The sequence below is a fragment of the Anastrepha ludens genome, chromosome 3 (genome assembly GCF_028408465.1).
Source record: "Anastrepha ludens isolate Willacy chromosome 3, idAnaLude1.1, whole genome shotgun sequence".
NCBI classification, from domain to species: domain Eukaryota; kingdom Metazoa; phylum Arthropoda; class Insecta; order Diptera; family Tephritidae; genus Anastrepha; species Anastrepha ludens.
Window position 1 is genome coordinate 86,028,671 of NC_071499.1, and position 16,795 is coordinate 86,045,465.

Here is a 16,795-nt window from a genome sequence, read left to right on the forward strand (position 1 = left end):
GCCGTTACCCGGTTTTCCGTGATTTTGAAGGAATCCGTTTATTGGCGGTTTGTCTCTAATAAAACTGTGGCTATGTTGGTAATATACAAAAAAGAAAAACCAATCCAACCATCGTTCTCGTTATTTCGTTGCCGTCTGAACAACAACTGATTGGACGAATATGTGAATAGGTGGGGAGAATTCTGCTATCGAGTACCCTGTGACGTGGCAGCCGAAGTTACTCACACAATTTTGCTTCGGACTACCAAACCCACATCCTTAACATGTCAGAGATCACATACAACGAAACCGTATGTATTACTGTTACAACAACAACAACAACGAAACAGAAATCGTAAAAATCAGCATTGCGCTTTAAAAATTGGACCAACATTTTTTGCAAATATCAGCCTACTACATATAAAAACATTATAAACAGTACTGTGTACATGAAATTGAAGGATGAGGACTAATGTGTAACAACCCCTGTTGCACGCTTCAGTACAAAAGCGTGCGACATGGCCCTTAGTGTGTTAAAAAGGAAACATATCTAGGTTTTATGTGGTTTTTAGTCACTGTGCAATGAGTATATCACCAATACAATATCATCATCATCATCATCACCAACAACATCGTCATCATCATCGTCATCGTCAAAGGCAACAACAACCGCAACATTACCAACAGCTAGCTGGTGAACCATCACTAGCAGCCCAACTCTGCAGCAGCGACAGCAGTTCGCCAGTTAGCTAGCTGACAGCAGTAGTCAGAACGAATCGAGAGGAGCAAGCGTTTGGACGTGGTCGGTATTGGCAATCGACAATCGGCATCGACATCGGCAAACGGTCGTCTGCGTCGCTGCGTCGCGTATGCCATTTGTGCTGCTGCTCTTTCAAATAGTCGCGGGCCTAACACTCATTCTATTTGTTATTCATTATATTTATTATATAATTAATGCAATTGCCGGCGATTTACAATTACAACAACAGCAACAGCAGTTGCAACAAAACGTGAATTCACCACAACTAGAAAAACCATTTATAAAAAAGTATCGACATCAACGCATCCCAGTAGCGTCGACAACATATAGAAAATCGCATTTTTTTACAGCAACCACAGCAACAACAACTGGCGAAAAAATGCAAACAAGCGACGATGCAAAGTTTATAAAAAAGTGAGTGAATGTAAAAGGCAAAACAAAATACATAATAATTATAATAAAAATAATTAGTAAGGAAAAAATTTACATGCATAAATCACATAAAAATTGTGTTGCAAAGAAAATAATAGAAAAAAGAAGAAAAAAAATGCGGTGAAAGATGAGCTTACATTAAACAATACCCCTTTTTGCGGGACACCAACGAAACACGCCCCAAAAACAAGTGTGCCTCATCACAAGCGTAGTTGGCGTTAAACAGCTCAACCCACTACTTAAAAGTACATAAATTTATGATTTCAATTGAATTTTAAAATATATGTATGTATGTAGGTATGAAGAAAAAAGTAAAAGTATGACTAACAGTAATCGAAAAGCAAGAAGAAAAAAATGCTCAGCGAAAAGCTGATGAGGAGCACCTTTTTTCCCAGCGCCTAACTGCAGCTGAAATGTGTGTGTCAGCGTTATCGATTTTCCATTTCCACCGCGTTTTCCGACTGCGCGCCGACCGACACGCGAAAATACATATTGTACACAAATATAAGTACATACATACGAATATACGGCTACGGTGTGCACCGTCGTCCGCACACGCGTCTCTTCGATCCAACAACACGTTGACGTAGTTAGCTGCTGCGTATGTCGTTGATGTTCGGTGGACGTTTCAAATAAGGGATTTTCATCACAACGACGTCAAACTAAATATTTCATTTTTCATTTAGCAAAAGGAGAATTGGGGTGCAAAATGAATTTTCACTTAAAAAAGTTTTTTTTTATTTAAAAAAAACAAGGAATTTGCAAGAATAGCACATTTCTTATTTGATTTTATTTTATTTTCAAGCAGGAATTTCTAACGTATAGCCGCACTAAGTATATATACATACATATTTATATGAGTTGATAAATTAAAAATATACAGCGTCTTATGAGATATTTTTATTTTTCATGAAAAAAAAAATTAAAACTTACATGTGCTAAAAATCCATATAGCTAGCAAAAAATGAAAAAGTTTGTGACCAGTCGCAAAAACAAATGCACAAATAAATCACATACATACATACATACGTCCTAGAAATGTTAGGCATGCTCTTAAATTAAGCATCGTCGCAAGGTTTCGATTAGCCATGACTATCGGGACCTCTTTATGGCATTTCCGAACTTCCTCAAATAAATTTTTTCTACCACAATGCAATGCACAATGTTCATATTTAAGGTATTTTTTCACTACAGAACAATAAAAAAATGAGAGGAAAGTTTGCACCCTTTTTTTAAATACAATACAATTTCGATGGATTGGTATTTTTGAACGAAAATAGTTTTCTTAAGTACAATATATACAATCTTTTTTAATTTTTTTATAAACAAAATCGTTTAAAACATCTTAAAAGTGGACCTTTGATATACCTATGTAAATAGGTATCGACCGAGCTCCTCCTCTTATTTGTGGCGTGCGCCTTGATGTTGTTCCAAAAAAGCAATACATATCAATTGAAACAAATATTTTAATTAAATTTTTGAACATTTTGAATTGTTCTTTTTACCGGTGCACTGGGTTCCTGGGAAGTTGTTTAAACTGATTTATGAGTGATAAGGCTTAGTTCGCTATATCCTCATATGCGTTTCTTTATGTCAGTACTTTTTTAAAATAGTAGCGAAGGTGAATCTGACCATTTTTTATTGGGGATCTAAGAACTCGAAGTGCAGCCGTTTTTCAGCTAGTTCCCATTATAACCAATTAAAAGTTACGAATTATGAATGAAGGACAACTGAGTGGAAAATATTACAATATTTGATTCGTAAAAATCACCGTAGCAGTATAAAAATTGAACCAAAATTGAACTTTTTTGTGAATATCTGCTTACTATAAAAACATAAAAGACCAATTTGCAATGTCTCATGAAGGCGCAAGATAAGGTCCAATGCCGCGATTAGCCCTCTTAAAACGATATAAGATAAGCCAAAATGTTAAGCACGTATTTTACATGCCTTGCCGAGTCCACTTTACTTCAACGACCCGGATTTATAATCGGCCAAAAACCCTCATTTCGGCAGAATTTTTAGTGTTGAATGTGTGGCGCGGTTACAACAACATTCTTTCTAATCATCTTTCTTTCAAAAAATCTAAACAAATAAAGACCTCCTTAATGTAGGTATGGTATGAATAATTTTAGTTTTAAATTCATATTTTTCAAACAAATATTTTTCAAACAAATAAGGACACCCTTAATGTAGTTATACGAGCGATAATTTCGATTTTAATTTTTAAACCCATATTTTTTAAAAGCAGATAACATTTTGCGAATTTCCGAAATGCTCTGTATTCATTCCTGAAGACGCACATACATATGTACATATATACTTGTACAAATACATACACAAAGAAGTGCGGATTATTTTTGCACATGTTTAGATTTTTTTCCATTAAATCATCTACAATAAATGCAAAAAGTTTATGAGTTCTGTTTAAAATACACTTTTCAAGATACGTCTGTCTTGCGAGACTTAGACAAATGCATTTGTATTTTTTTAAATATTTTTTTAATGAAAATGAAAGTACCAAATATTTATTTTATAATATTATTTTAAATGGAAATGAAAATGTATACTGTATATGACAACAAGTTCAGAATTATTTGAAGTGTAGTGGAGCATTCAAAATTAAGTTTAGAAGGACTGGCATTGTGACATTTGTAAGCTTGAATAGCAAAAATTTTATTGTTGCGCTGTCAGGTAATTTGCCAACGCCGTGATGGCTTGTTTTTTTTGTTTGCACTTACTTTTTTTTCGTTTAATGGAAAAAATAATTTTCAATATACATATACATATATAAATCGATGTAAGAAAAAACTAAAGTATAAATAAAATTACTATGGATTTTTTCCTTTTTTTTTGTGTAGCGCAAATATTTCTTTTGCTTAATGTAGAGCCCCAGCTACTCGCTCATTCGCAACTCGTTCATTACTCAAGTACTTCATTGCTTAAATGTTTGTTCAAAATGTTCAAGCTTTTGAACAATTCGTGCAGTTAAATAAAATTTGTCAGTTTTATTGGTCAGGATTTGTTTAGTTTTCTAACAGCTTTTGCGCTCTGCGTATAAATAATTTATAAAATTAAAAAAAAAAACAGCTGACGAAAAAGTCAAACTAATCAAAACGGCGCCATATACTCGAGCTCATGCACGAATAATGCGCAACGAACAGGTGTGCGCGTACTCGTTGCTCATTTGAGCGGGCTGTTCGAAAAAGTGCCAACAAAATCGAGAGCTCTAATTTAATGTAATCGGTAAAAACAAATTGAGATTTGTTTAAGTAAATAAATAGGTAATAAATAATAAGTAATTATAAGTTTATATATCGGCATATACTTGTATGTACAATGATATTCTACGATATGATATAAAAACTGGGCAGTATTTAAAGTGGCGGTGCGTACGTATAAATGTGCCAAAATGTGCTAATTGCAGACCATGCAAAATTTAAATACCATAAATACATAATAAATAAAATGTAAATGGTTTGTCAGAAGCGCGAATTAGTGAGCGGCATGTCAAACGGAAATAAGTAAAAGTGCATCCTTATTTACAAAAACAAAAAAAAACAAATTCTCAATTAACGTTGAAGTAAACACCGCTCTAATGTTAAATAAATACTTCAGTACTCGGTGTTTATTAAAACGTCTTTAATTAAACTCTTAATTTTGCACACTAACTAATTCACAATGCGAAATTCTGAAATTATCTGCTGTGCTAAATGCGTTTTATACTTTTTATTTGCGGTTTTTATGAAGCGCCATTTATTATTGATTAACACAATCATTGTATTATAAAGATAAAAATCAAATTAATAAATAAAAGAAGGTAATCAATTCTAATAATCAATTATTATCGCGCAGACGTTGGAAAGGTGGCACAATTGAACCCCATCCAACCGATAAGGCACTAATTGTCAACTATCAACTGGAAGCGACGGTTTTCGGCGAGCAATCAAGCAATCCGATGATTGAGGAGAAAAAGGTAAGTTAATAGGACTATGAATAAGTTCGTGCGGTTTTTTTTCGAAATTTGAAACTTTATTGACGTAAAATGGTTACAAATTTAATATTCAAAATATTGTCCATCGCTTACTACTACTTTTTCCCATCTTTCTGGCAATTCACGGATTCCCTTTGTGAAAAATTCGGTCGGTTTTGCCGCAATCCACGAATCGATCCATTTTTTGACTTCATCGTAATTACGGAAGTGCTGGTCAGCCAGGCCATGTTGCATCGATCGGAAGAGATAGTAATCGGATGGCGCAAGGTCTGGACTATACGGCGGGTGGGGTAGGGCATCCCATTTGAGCGTTTCTAAGTATGTTTTGACCACTTGTGCAACATGTGGCCGAGCATTGTCATGTTGCAAAATAACTTTGTCGTGTCTATCGGCGTATTGCGGCCGTTTTTCTCGCAGTGCTCGGCTCAAACGCATCAATTGTCGTCGGTAGACATCCCCCGTAATCGTTTCATTCGGTTTCAGTAGCTCATAATACACAACACCCAGCTGGTCCCACCAGATACACAGCATAACCTTCAGGCCATGAATATTCTGCGCCGACGTCGATGTTGAAGCATGGCCAGGGTATCCATACGTTGCCCGACGTTTTGGATTGTCGTAATGGACCCACTTTTCATCGCCAGTCACAATTCGATGCAAAAAACCCTTTCTTTTGTGCCGTTGAAGCAGTTGTTCGCATGCCATAAAACGGCGTTCAACGTCTCTTGGCTTCAATTCATACGGCACCCAATGGCCTACCTTTCGGATCATTCCCATGGCTTTTAAACGTTTGGAAATGGTTGATTGATCAACTCCCAAAGTTTTTGCAACCTCTTCTTGCGTTTGAGCCGGATCTTGATCGAGCAATTCCTCCAATTCGGTATCCATGAACTTTGGCGGCGCACCCTCGCGTTCTTCGTCTTCCAAGCCAAAATCACCACTTTTAAAGCGTGCAAACCACTTCTGGCACGTTCGCTCAGATAGAGCATGCTCACCATAAACTTCCACCAAGATACGATGACTTTCGGCTGCTTTTTTCTTCATATTAAAATAATGAAGAAGAATTCCCCGCAAAAACACATTATTTGGCACGAAATTCGACATTTTCAAGTGTGGTAAAAATATTGTTGTTTACGCTTCAAATAAAAAACTTATACTGACGTTTGTGCCTTACGACAGTAGCTCTCCAATGAATGTTTGGAAATGTGGATCGATGGAATAATAATCAAGTTACGCCATCTGTTGTAAAACCGAAACGAACTTATTCATAGTCCTATTACCAGATAACTTAAGACTTGAAAAAAAAACACAATAAACCGTTTGAAAGAACTGTATATATTTAATAATTTTCAGTATTTTAAATAATATAAATACGTATACCAGCAAGTGCCTGCGGCTTCCCTTGCGTATAAAATGTACTTGACACTTACAGCCCACGGCAAATGGCACATAAATATTTTGCCTAATGTGAGCTCCCCCTCTTTTAAAATATTCACTTTATTCCCATAAATTATAGCCCATTGTCTAACAAAAATCATATAAATCGAATTTTGAAATTTTGTATATTACAAAAATTTAAAAATTTTTACAAACTTTTTCATTCTAATTCCCCGGTTTTGACATAGAATTGCTAAAATAATCTTTGTTATGTGGTTTTATAGAATATTCAATTTTGGCACCGTAAAATGTAAATTTGAAGTTGTTAAAAAACTTTTTGACATTTCATAATTTTGGTCTTAGTGATGCTTTTGTTATGATGTTATAAAACTCAAAAAAATTGTCACAACTGGTCAAAATGTTGTGCTAAAACCATTAGTGGTTTTCGTCTAAATTAGATGCACATGTATTTTATTATAAGGCGATTCCAATACTTTCTGAATTAAATAATAAATAAGTGGCAACGCCATTCCAAAATACTTTTTATTCAAACGTTCTCAATCATAAACTGAGTAACACCCATATTTTAATATTGAATTCATCTGCATTATTATTATCTACTATTTTCATCTTAAGGAGTAAGTGGCAACGCCTTAGACAAATAATTAAAATTAAACTTTTGCTCGTTATTTTCAAAACATTTTTTTGGCGCCCGTATCTTAACCTTTCATTAAATTATGTTATTCATATAAATTGTTCTTTAAAGTAATATGGCAACGCCATTCAAATATATTATAGTATTAAAGCTTATACCTATACATTGATACATTTTTTGTAACTCAACTAGAATATTTTTTGATAGTGTTGCCACCTTTTTTTTTGGTTTCCAATTGAGGTGCTGATTGCAAAAATTTGTTACATATATGTACATATATATAATTGGCGCGTACACTTATTTTGGGTGCTTGGCCGAGCTCCTCTTCCTATTTCTGACGTGCGTCTTGATGTTGTTCCATAGATAGAGGGGCCTACAGTTTCAGACCGACTCCGGACGGCAGATATTTTTTATGAGGAGCTCTTTCCTGGCAGAAATACACTCGGAGGTTTGTCATTATCTGCGGAGCGGCGACCGCTATTAGAAAAAAACTTTTTCTTCATTTTGGAGTTTCACCGAGTTTCGAAACTACGTTTTTCGAATCGTAGTCACGCACCAACCCATTCGGCTACAGCGACCTGATTATTGAATATTGCCACCTGATACCTTTCCGAAGATTACTCCATTGTTTCAATGCTACAAATTTTTGGTTGTTTATGATTAAGATGTTTTATAACAATAGATTGGCTCAAATTCGGTATTACTTAACGTACTTAATAACAATGCATTTTGAATATGACAAACCCATATTCTTCAAAAGCACAAAATGTGCTCTAAAATTTTATTATAAGCACTTACAATATAAATGTAATATCACAAATATCTTCTAACAACTAAAATCACCTTAAAAAAGGTACATGACTGCTTGAACCTTCTTAATATGCTAGGGAACTTCAAAGCATTATTACTGGGTTGGGACACGAAGGACACGAGGGAAATGTAATAGCGCACCAACTAGCAAAAAAAGAATAAAATAATTGGTACTGAACCTTTCTGTGGACTTACAAGTCTTAACGCCGGACAGAGGAATTTCTGATAAGCTACTTTCACTTAGCAGAGTAGACTTACGTCTTTTAACTGGTTACTTCCCAGGCCACTGTAGCCTGGGATATCACTTAAACCACATTGGCCTCTCCTCTGAGTCCATTATCTGCCGATTCTGTGAAATGGGCCTTCAAAATTCAGAACACATTCTTCGTAAATATTCTGCACTAGGCTGCTATTAGGGATGCTTTCGCCTTACTATAAACTATGGAACAATAAACCCCAGAATGTGGTAAAATTTTTAAAAAGCCTCAAAATATAGAGTACCTTAGCAAGCTTTGCACAATAGATCTACTTTGCTCGCAGTACGCAGTAGCCTAATAATAATAATAATAATAATAACTAAATATATGCTCCAAATAAAATAAATTATAAATAAATATATGCTCCACTAATGCTTTTCTATGCGCCTTAAGATATGCTATTCAATTTCATACACATTTGAATACATACAAATCTTAATAATTTCTTATGGTTCACTCTCTCCAAGTTTCAAACTTTTTGGGAATTAAATAAAAAAATCCCCAAATTTTCATCAGAAATTCCCATTGAAATTTGTTTACAATAAAGAGCAAGTTTGTAGTAGCTCAAAAAGCGCATTGGGTTTTGATAATTTTTTTTACTGGCGGTCGAAACATATATTCCTTTTCGGGCGCAGAACAAGCTTTATGAAAATACGAGTGTCTGCGGTAAATCTGCATTTTGATATTCCATTTTAATTATCATTTTCGACATTTCTTATTCTAAGCAAGTCTGGAAATAGGTACACAATTTTTTACAGACTACAACCAAAAAACTTGGTGGTAATAGTTGATACTTATCTATATAATATAATTCAATATAATTCAGTCAGTCACAATTTAGTTTGCTTGGAAGAATCAAAAGAACTTGAAATTTTATTCAATTCAAGGCTCATTCACTAACGGTGGTGGCACTAGACCAACATAAACGTTTTGTACGTAAGAAATGTCAAGACAAAAGGAAATAGAAAAGAGAAAGGATGAACTATGTTGCACAGCCATAGAACTTTAGAGCTAGAAATATACGGCTGTGGTGCGAACGGAACGGCTTTTTGTCATTTTCTTTTATGCGCACGGCGAAACAAATTACCTGGTCTACCACAAGATTACCAGGTTTGCTCGTTAGGTATGATGAAAAAAATGTTGGAGGGAACTTTGGGGATGTGCTTCACAAAATTTAGCTTAAGGTACTGATATACCATAAAAATCAACACAGCCAATGCTCATTCCATTGATTTGTTTGCGAATACGATGAATTAAATGTGAAAGCTGCAAAATGGTGTACGAGTGCTGCTGCGTGGCTAGCCAATAGTAACAAGCTAGATTTTGTAAAATACATCCCAAGTGACATCAGCATATCTGTTAACTTCGCTCAAAGCCGAATAACGGCCTACTACGTAGTACACCTTTAAAAATCTTTAATAAATTCGCCTTGATTACGTTCATTCAATGTTGTACGTATCGGAACATAAGATGCATAAACCGTAGAAACCCGCTCCAGATTGAATAAATCATTACTCCGCAGATTTTTTTGGTACACAATAAATAATCAAAATATGTTCTAACAACTCAAATAAAAATATTTTTTTTAAACGTTTTTATAATTATTTTTTTCCATCAGTTTGTTGCTAGAATGTGTGATAAAAAACATGATGGAATATTTTTTTGGTAGCCCTACTATCCAATCAGTTATAATACAATATAAGGTGGCGCAAAACTAATCATCCGATTTGATTTTGATTAATTTTTTTAATAAATAATACAAATTATTTTTAGTAATTGGAATCTTTTTTTAACTTTATATGCTCCATTGATTGTCTGTTTGTACACTGCAGCTGTCTAGTTCACAATTATCAAATATGATTGACGTACGACGCCATCTGCAAACATTATAAATCTTCCGATAGGGTGATTAATTTTGCACCACCTTATATTATATATTTTTTATTATATTATTATTTATATTACTAGTTTTATTCACCACAATATTTTCATATCAAACTTTATAAACCAAAAATTATTTCAGAACAGTAAAAGTTATGAGCAAATAAACACTAAAAAAGAGCAAAAACTGCAAGGCGATTTGCTAACCTCGATGGCTTAATTTGAAGAAAAATTGTATGCCACAATTTTGTCGAGAAAATATTATAGACTTACTTAGGTTTTAGGTCTCACAGTTGACACTTTGTCCAGTATGCCCGATTTACATTCAGTATTCAGCGTTATCAAATTTACTGGCCAACTTAAAAAAATGCCTATTTTAAGTAACCACATTTGAGCTACACTTTTAGAACATGAAAAGTTTAGTTTAGTGGCAAAGAACTACCAAGAAATGCACTTAAAAGCCTTAAGCGGATTTTCGTGCACACGATCAAATACGAGTATGAATGTTTGCACACACAATTGCATGTACATTTATATAAAATAATATACTCGTATGTATGTAAATTGATACCAGCATATACTTATACTTATATATTGCACGAGTGTACATATATACTCTGGAAAATGTTGCGGAAATCCCAGTTGCGTATATGTATGACTCAAAGTACATATATCTCCATATACATATGTGCATACCTAGCGAAGTGCACTCAATTGGCATCCAGCGATACAAGTACATTTTAGTCGCTATCGATTTTTCGCTCATTCAATCCTTTCACTAGTTTTTCTTCTTCTTACCAAACCCTCCACATAACTCCACCACCTAACGGTTGGAAAGCACAAACTCGCATAGCACTTTAACCTCTAATGATCGCCTTGTCACCGACCGCCTTCGGTTTTCCTTTTGGAAGACACAATCATGCCCAGGGTGGTGGTGGTGGTGGTAGTAATATGGTGACAGCATGAGAACTTATAGAAACAATTACCATACTCAAGTGTACATACATATATGTATATGTGTGTATGCACAAATTACAAGCAGTAATAACAACCTTTGTGTTGTTAGAGTGTTCTAAGCCAGAACTTTGACGCTTTAGTTTATTTGCCGCGTCCTCCGGGTTACCGCACAGTGGGTCGTAATCATTCAATGGGCTTTGCGTAGTAAGGAATTAATGTACACGCTTGTAAGATGAGCGGATACATATCAGGCCAAAGGTACCACGATTAGAGCTCTTTATATATTGTAAACTGTAGGTTCACAAAACGTAATTTTATCTAAAATTTTCACAGGTCACATTCCCATTTACATGTGCACATATAAGCAAATAGCAAAACATTTAAAAATATAAAAAATATATGTAACAAATTTTTGTTTTTATTACTTAAAAAATAAATAAATAATTGGCGCGTGCACTTCTGTTAGGTGTTTGGCCGAGCTACTCCTCCTATTTGTGGTGTGCGTTTTGATGTTGTTCCACAAATAAAGGACCTACAGTTTTAAGCCGACTCCGATCGGCAAATGATTTTTATGAGGAGCTTTTTCATGACAAAAATACACTCGATAGTTTGCCAATGGTATTCACGCACCGACCCTTTCGGCTATGGCGGTCGCCTAACTTATACGTTCATATTTATTAATAAAATAGATACGTGAACCCGTTTATTTGTAGGTGATGAAAGCCCATTAAAAAATTAAAAAACGCATTATTTCTAATTTATTGCGACTATTTTAAATCCATCAACAGCCGAATAAATATTATTACTTTAGTCAAATTCAAATAAAACATTTATAGTAATGCAATACAATTTCAGTTTTGCTTGATCACTGCCTGCAGCGTTTTTCAAGCCGAAATCTTAGCCGTCATGAAAGCGGCTAGCAGCTCGGAAGTGGGTTTACCAAAATTTAGTAGTGGTCAAAGCTCTGAACTCTTTCACTTTCAATTCTAAACTAGCAGTGATCTGTCGCTGGTCTCAACAGGGATTCAGATCATAAGAGAATAGAGGGGAAATGTATGGCAGATGGACTTGGTACGCAAAGTACAAAGTACAGGTTCTGTCTACATATATAAAAGAACGCGATTGTACGCCGGGTGTCAGCTGCAAACTACGACCAAGAATTTGCTTCTTCGAAAGACTAGAGAAAGATGAAGGTGGACGGATCTCAAGGCAACCTAGAAACGAACGGGAGATATTTAAAAAGCAAGCTAAAATACTGACACCGAAATGAGGCACGCGCAAAGGATGGGCACACTTATTTGAAGTCACTGTAAAATCTGCTAGATTAACGAGGGGAAGACCACAAATTCTCATTTTCTCTTCTTCTGGATTCAGTATAAGGGATAAACTTCTTGCATATATTGGGTGTTCTTTTAGGCGTGTGAGAAGTATCGATAGCTGAGAATGGCAAGCTGTGTTGACATTTCAGTTCAGTAAGTTTTGGCAAGTCATCATAAATTGTTTCACGCCAGAACAAGGTTTCCGAATTGGATAAATTTTCTTTAAAAAAAGTATACCTGTTCACAGTCCACTTCGCCCATTTTACGTGCATCAACGGTTCTTATTTCTTTTGAAATGACATCGACTTGGTTCCAACAAGACGGTGCAACTTGTCATTCAACGCATAGAGTAATTGCAATATTCAAACCATCATAAGACCAGATTTATTGGAAAAAGTAGTCAAAAACTGGATTGAACGGATGGACTATGTAGCTCGTACCCGCGGCGGATATCATATAAAAAAATGAGTACCATGAGATATCTACCAGATTACCATACACAAATTTATTCCAACAATATTTCTGTTTTCTATTATCATTTTAAGTTCTTAAGCTCTTAAAAAAACACTCCATGCAAGGAATTGGAAATTATCCTATCCGAAGATTTTTAATTTTTACAAATGGCGTCGTACGTCAGTCATATTTGATACTTGTGAACTATACGGCTGCAGTATACACACAGACAAACAATGGATGCGCCCCATTGACCCCCAAGGGCAAAATGAAGATTTTTATCGCTCAATATAGCTTTTTTTTCCTTCGTGAAAAAGGCAATTTCAAAAAAAATTGATTATTAATTTTGTTTATACGCAACTGTGCCCTTGTCTTCAGCGACAGCTACTACAACCTAATCTAGCATAAATATTATATAATACTAACCTTAATTACGCACAAATATGTGAAAGAAATGAAAATGGCCTCTATTAATTAGACCAGTATTAGAGAAAATTATTTCTATCATTTTAATCGTAGTAACGCATCATGAGTGCCTAATTTGGTATTTATTGGTTTATATGTATGACAAAAATCTCTAATTTGCTGGAAGAATGCCGTGACTCAAAAAATCAGAACTCCGAGAAAAATCGTTTCAAAGTTTTCAATTTGCGCTGCCTCCCTTATTGGAGGTAATTTCTGCATACTCATCTTAATTTTTTTTTAATATATTTTTTTTATTTTTAGTTTTTATTTTTTTATATTATGTCGATGTAAATATTTGTTAATTTATGAAACAAAAAAAAAATATTTAAAGTGGTCTGTGTTCTGTTCAGACAGACGCAGATTATTGCCACTAGTAACGCACTGTCCATCAATACGTCTGTTATACTAATACTGGCAGCTATTGTAGAAAGCTCTTGAATCGCTCTTGGTTTATGGTGCTGCTTTGCTGAACTTTTTTTTTCTTTTTCTTGTTTTTTTTTGTTATTTTTTGAAATAAAGACAATAAATCAGGCTAAGCGCAAAAGTGCAAAGTGTTTCTTACCAACTTACTGCCGTTCGTACCTACACACATACAACTTCTAAGCACTTGTAAATACTTTTATGCCTACAGATACACCTACTACTTATAAAGGTGCAATACTAAATGTGGTATACCATGTAAACACTTGTACATGCATAAATATATTTGGGGTATTCCACGTCAAACGGGTCAAATGCATGCCCAAAAATCAGAGTTACAAAAAGATGTTATGCGGCTCAACCAATTGCTTTCACGGTCATTCAAGTAGAAAAAGTGCGCTCAAGCCTGCGTGCAAGCTGCCTTATACAGTTTCGGTCGATAAGTATCATATTTAGTGGGGGGAAGCGGGGTGCGTAACACAGTTAAAATAACTATGTCTCAAAAATGATGCACTTATAAGTACATACTTGCAAACGAGATTTGTTAAAAAAATAAGGTGAATTTTCAAATAAATTCCTTCTTTGCGTGAAGCGCAAGCGCTCAGCAGATTTGCCTATTGTTTTTTGTATTTAGTTTATTTTTTCGGACTGCGTAAGGTTTGTAAAGAAAACCTCGAGAACGATGGTGTTGCCAGATTTTCGACACATAAAAACAAAATTAGAAGAGACGTATTAACGGTATTTTTCAAAGAATGTATTAAAATATTGAATATATATATTCAACGCCACGCGCCAATTATGTATATATATATATATACGCTATATATATATACATAATTGGCGCGTGCACCCTTTTTGGGTGTTTGGCCGAGCTCCTCTTCCTATTTGTTGTGTGCGTCTTGATGTTGCCCACAAATGGATGGACCTACAGTTTCAAGCCGACTCTGAATGACAGATATTTTTTATGAAGAGCTTTTTCATGGCAGAAATACACTCGGAGGTTTGCCATTGCCTGCCGAGGGGCGACCGCTATTAGAAAAAACTTTTGTTTCATTATGGTCTTTCACTTACGTTCCTTTGAATTTGAATGGTAGTCACGCACCAACCCATTCGGCTAGTTCCGATTTTTTTTTTTTTTTAATATTGAGTACAAAAGATATTAACAAATTTGGGTAGGGATGCCACCTGTCGGCAAAAAAATTCAAAAAGGCAATTTATAAGTAAGTATACTAACACATACAATATAACAACATTGCCATCAAACAGAACGCGTCTATCAAGAAAACTTATAAGAACCAGTACGCCTTCTTCTGTCATTTAATTTTAAAAATATAATGTTGGCTCATTCACAAATCTTTCGTTATCTGCTGAAGAAATTTAAAAAAAAATTCCTGTATGCACAAAAATACAAACGAGTTTGTACACAGTATAAAAAATTAATTGCTATTTTGTCAAAGAATATAGGCGAAGATAGCTAAATATATCACAAATCCAGTATATCCCTCTATATTCTACAATCTATAGCATAGGGTGTTTTTTAGCTACATGAGATCTATCGATATCGATAACTATGGTTTGACAACTGAGAATGGCAAACTGGATTTGACATTTCTGTTCAGTAGGGTTTGAAAAGTCATTATGAATTATGAACGCGAAGACGCTCCAAATCGTGGAAATTTACTTTGAAACAGAAAGAAAACATTAAAAAAACGCATACATCTGTTTGCGAAGTTAATAGAGCACTGGCGGCATCATGGGTTCTTATTTCTTTCGAAATGAGGAAGAGGCTTTGGTTACGCTGAATGGAAAGCGTTATCAAGCCTTGCTGACTGCATTTTTGTTTCCAAATAATAAACTAAACATCGACGAAATCGGTTGGAACAAGGCGGCGCAACTGGCCATATAGCGCGCTTGACAATCGATTTATTACAATATTCAAGCCACCATTGACGCCATACGGCCAAAATTGGACTGATCGAATGAAACATGTAAATCGTAGCCAGAATGGACATATGCCGGATATTATGGGAGAACTCCACTGTGATTTTTCAAAAAAATTGCTGTTTTTTAGCAATTTCTTAAATTAGATGCATTCAAAAATGTTTGCTTAAATTCTGGAAAATTGACGAAGTTATACCCAATACAATAAGTGCATGTAGTGAGTTACAACGGCCAATGGAAACTTTAAACGCATTTTTCTCAAAACGACTTTTCTAAACACGGTGGCCTCTATTTCTCGAAGACTTATGAACCGATTTTAATATTTTTTTTTTAATGTATTGGCTACTGTCGTACATAGCCGTTCCAAAAATTAATAATTTTTCAAGCCTTTCGAAAACAAAAACAGGGTAAAAACACAAACTTATTTTTCAAACTCGCACCATTTTCTCAAAAAAAAATAATAAAAAGCCGCCACGTACGACGATAGCCCTTGATGTGTAGATTAAGAATTTTTTGGTTTTTTGCTTTCAGATGATTTTTCACCGCTGTATCGTGGCCACCAGGGTGCATCAGTTTTTTATGACGTCATTGCATTAATATTAATAAGAATTATAATTTTTAATATTTAAAAAAAAAAAATTTGTGTCAGTATAGTTGAATATATGTTAAATAAATTATAATTTGTCCGATCCTCATCCCTACTTATAAAAAAAACTCATGAAAATCACTTAATTTTCACGCGTTCACAGTGGTGTTCCCCTTAAATTAAAAAAATAAATTTCTGATTATAATAAAAAAGAGCATTCCAAAAATATTTCTATTTCGTATTATCATTTTAAGTTCTCAAGCTCTTAAAACACACCCGATATATCATTGCTATACCATAAATATAAGTCTCATACATAAAAAGCTAAGGGTAATTTTCTCACAATTTATCTGCCTTTTAAATAGTATTTTCGGAACAAACGAAAATGTGTGTTTAAGGCACGACAACGTCTTCGAGGTTCTCTAGAATTTAATAAAAAAATATTTGTGATGTTTCAAGCTACTACGTATAATCAGTTTTTAAAATCCATCTGGCAGCTTAGGAGATAT

At 34.6% G+C, this 16,795-nt stretch overlaps 1 protein-coding gene across 4 annotated transcripts in view; it reads left to right on the plus strand.

Annotated features, from left to right (window-relative positions):
* The first annotated feature begins 753 nt into the window (after positions 1-753).
* The window catches only part of LOC128858363 (kinesin-associated protein 3), a 93,159-nt gene continuing 77,117 nt past the window's right edge, over positions 754-16,795 (plus strand). For all 4 annotated transcript variants that reach the window (XR_008454003.1, XM_054094556.1, XM_054094557.1 and 1 more), the window contains exons 1-2: positions 754-1,153; positions 5,027-5,147. Coding sequence is in view for 3 of the 4 variants with exons in the window: in XM_054094556.1 (XP_053950531.1) it covers positions 849-1,153; positions 5,027-5,147 (426 nt within the window). In the remaining variant the exon portion in view is untranslated. The remainder of the gene's footprint in view (positions 1,154-5,026; positions 5,148-16,795) is intronic.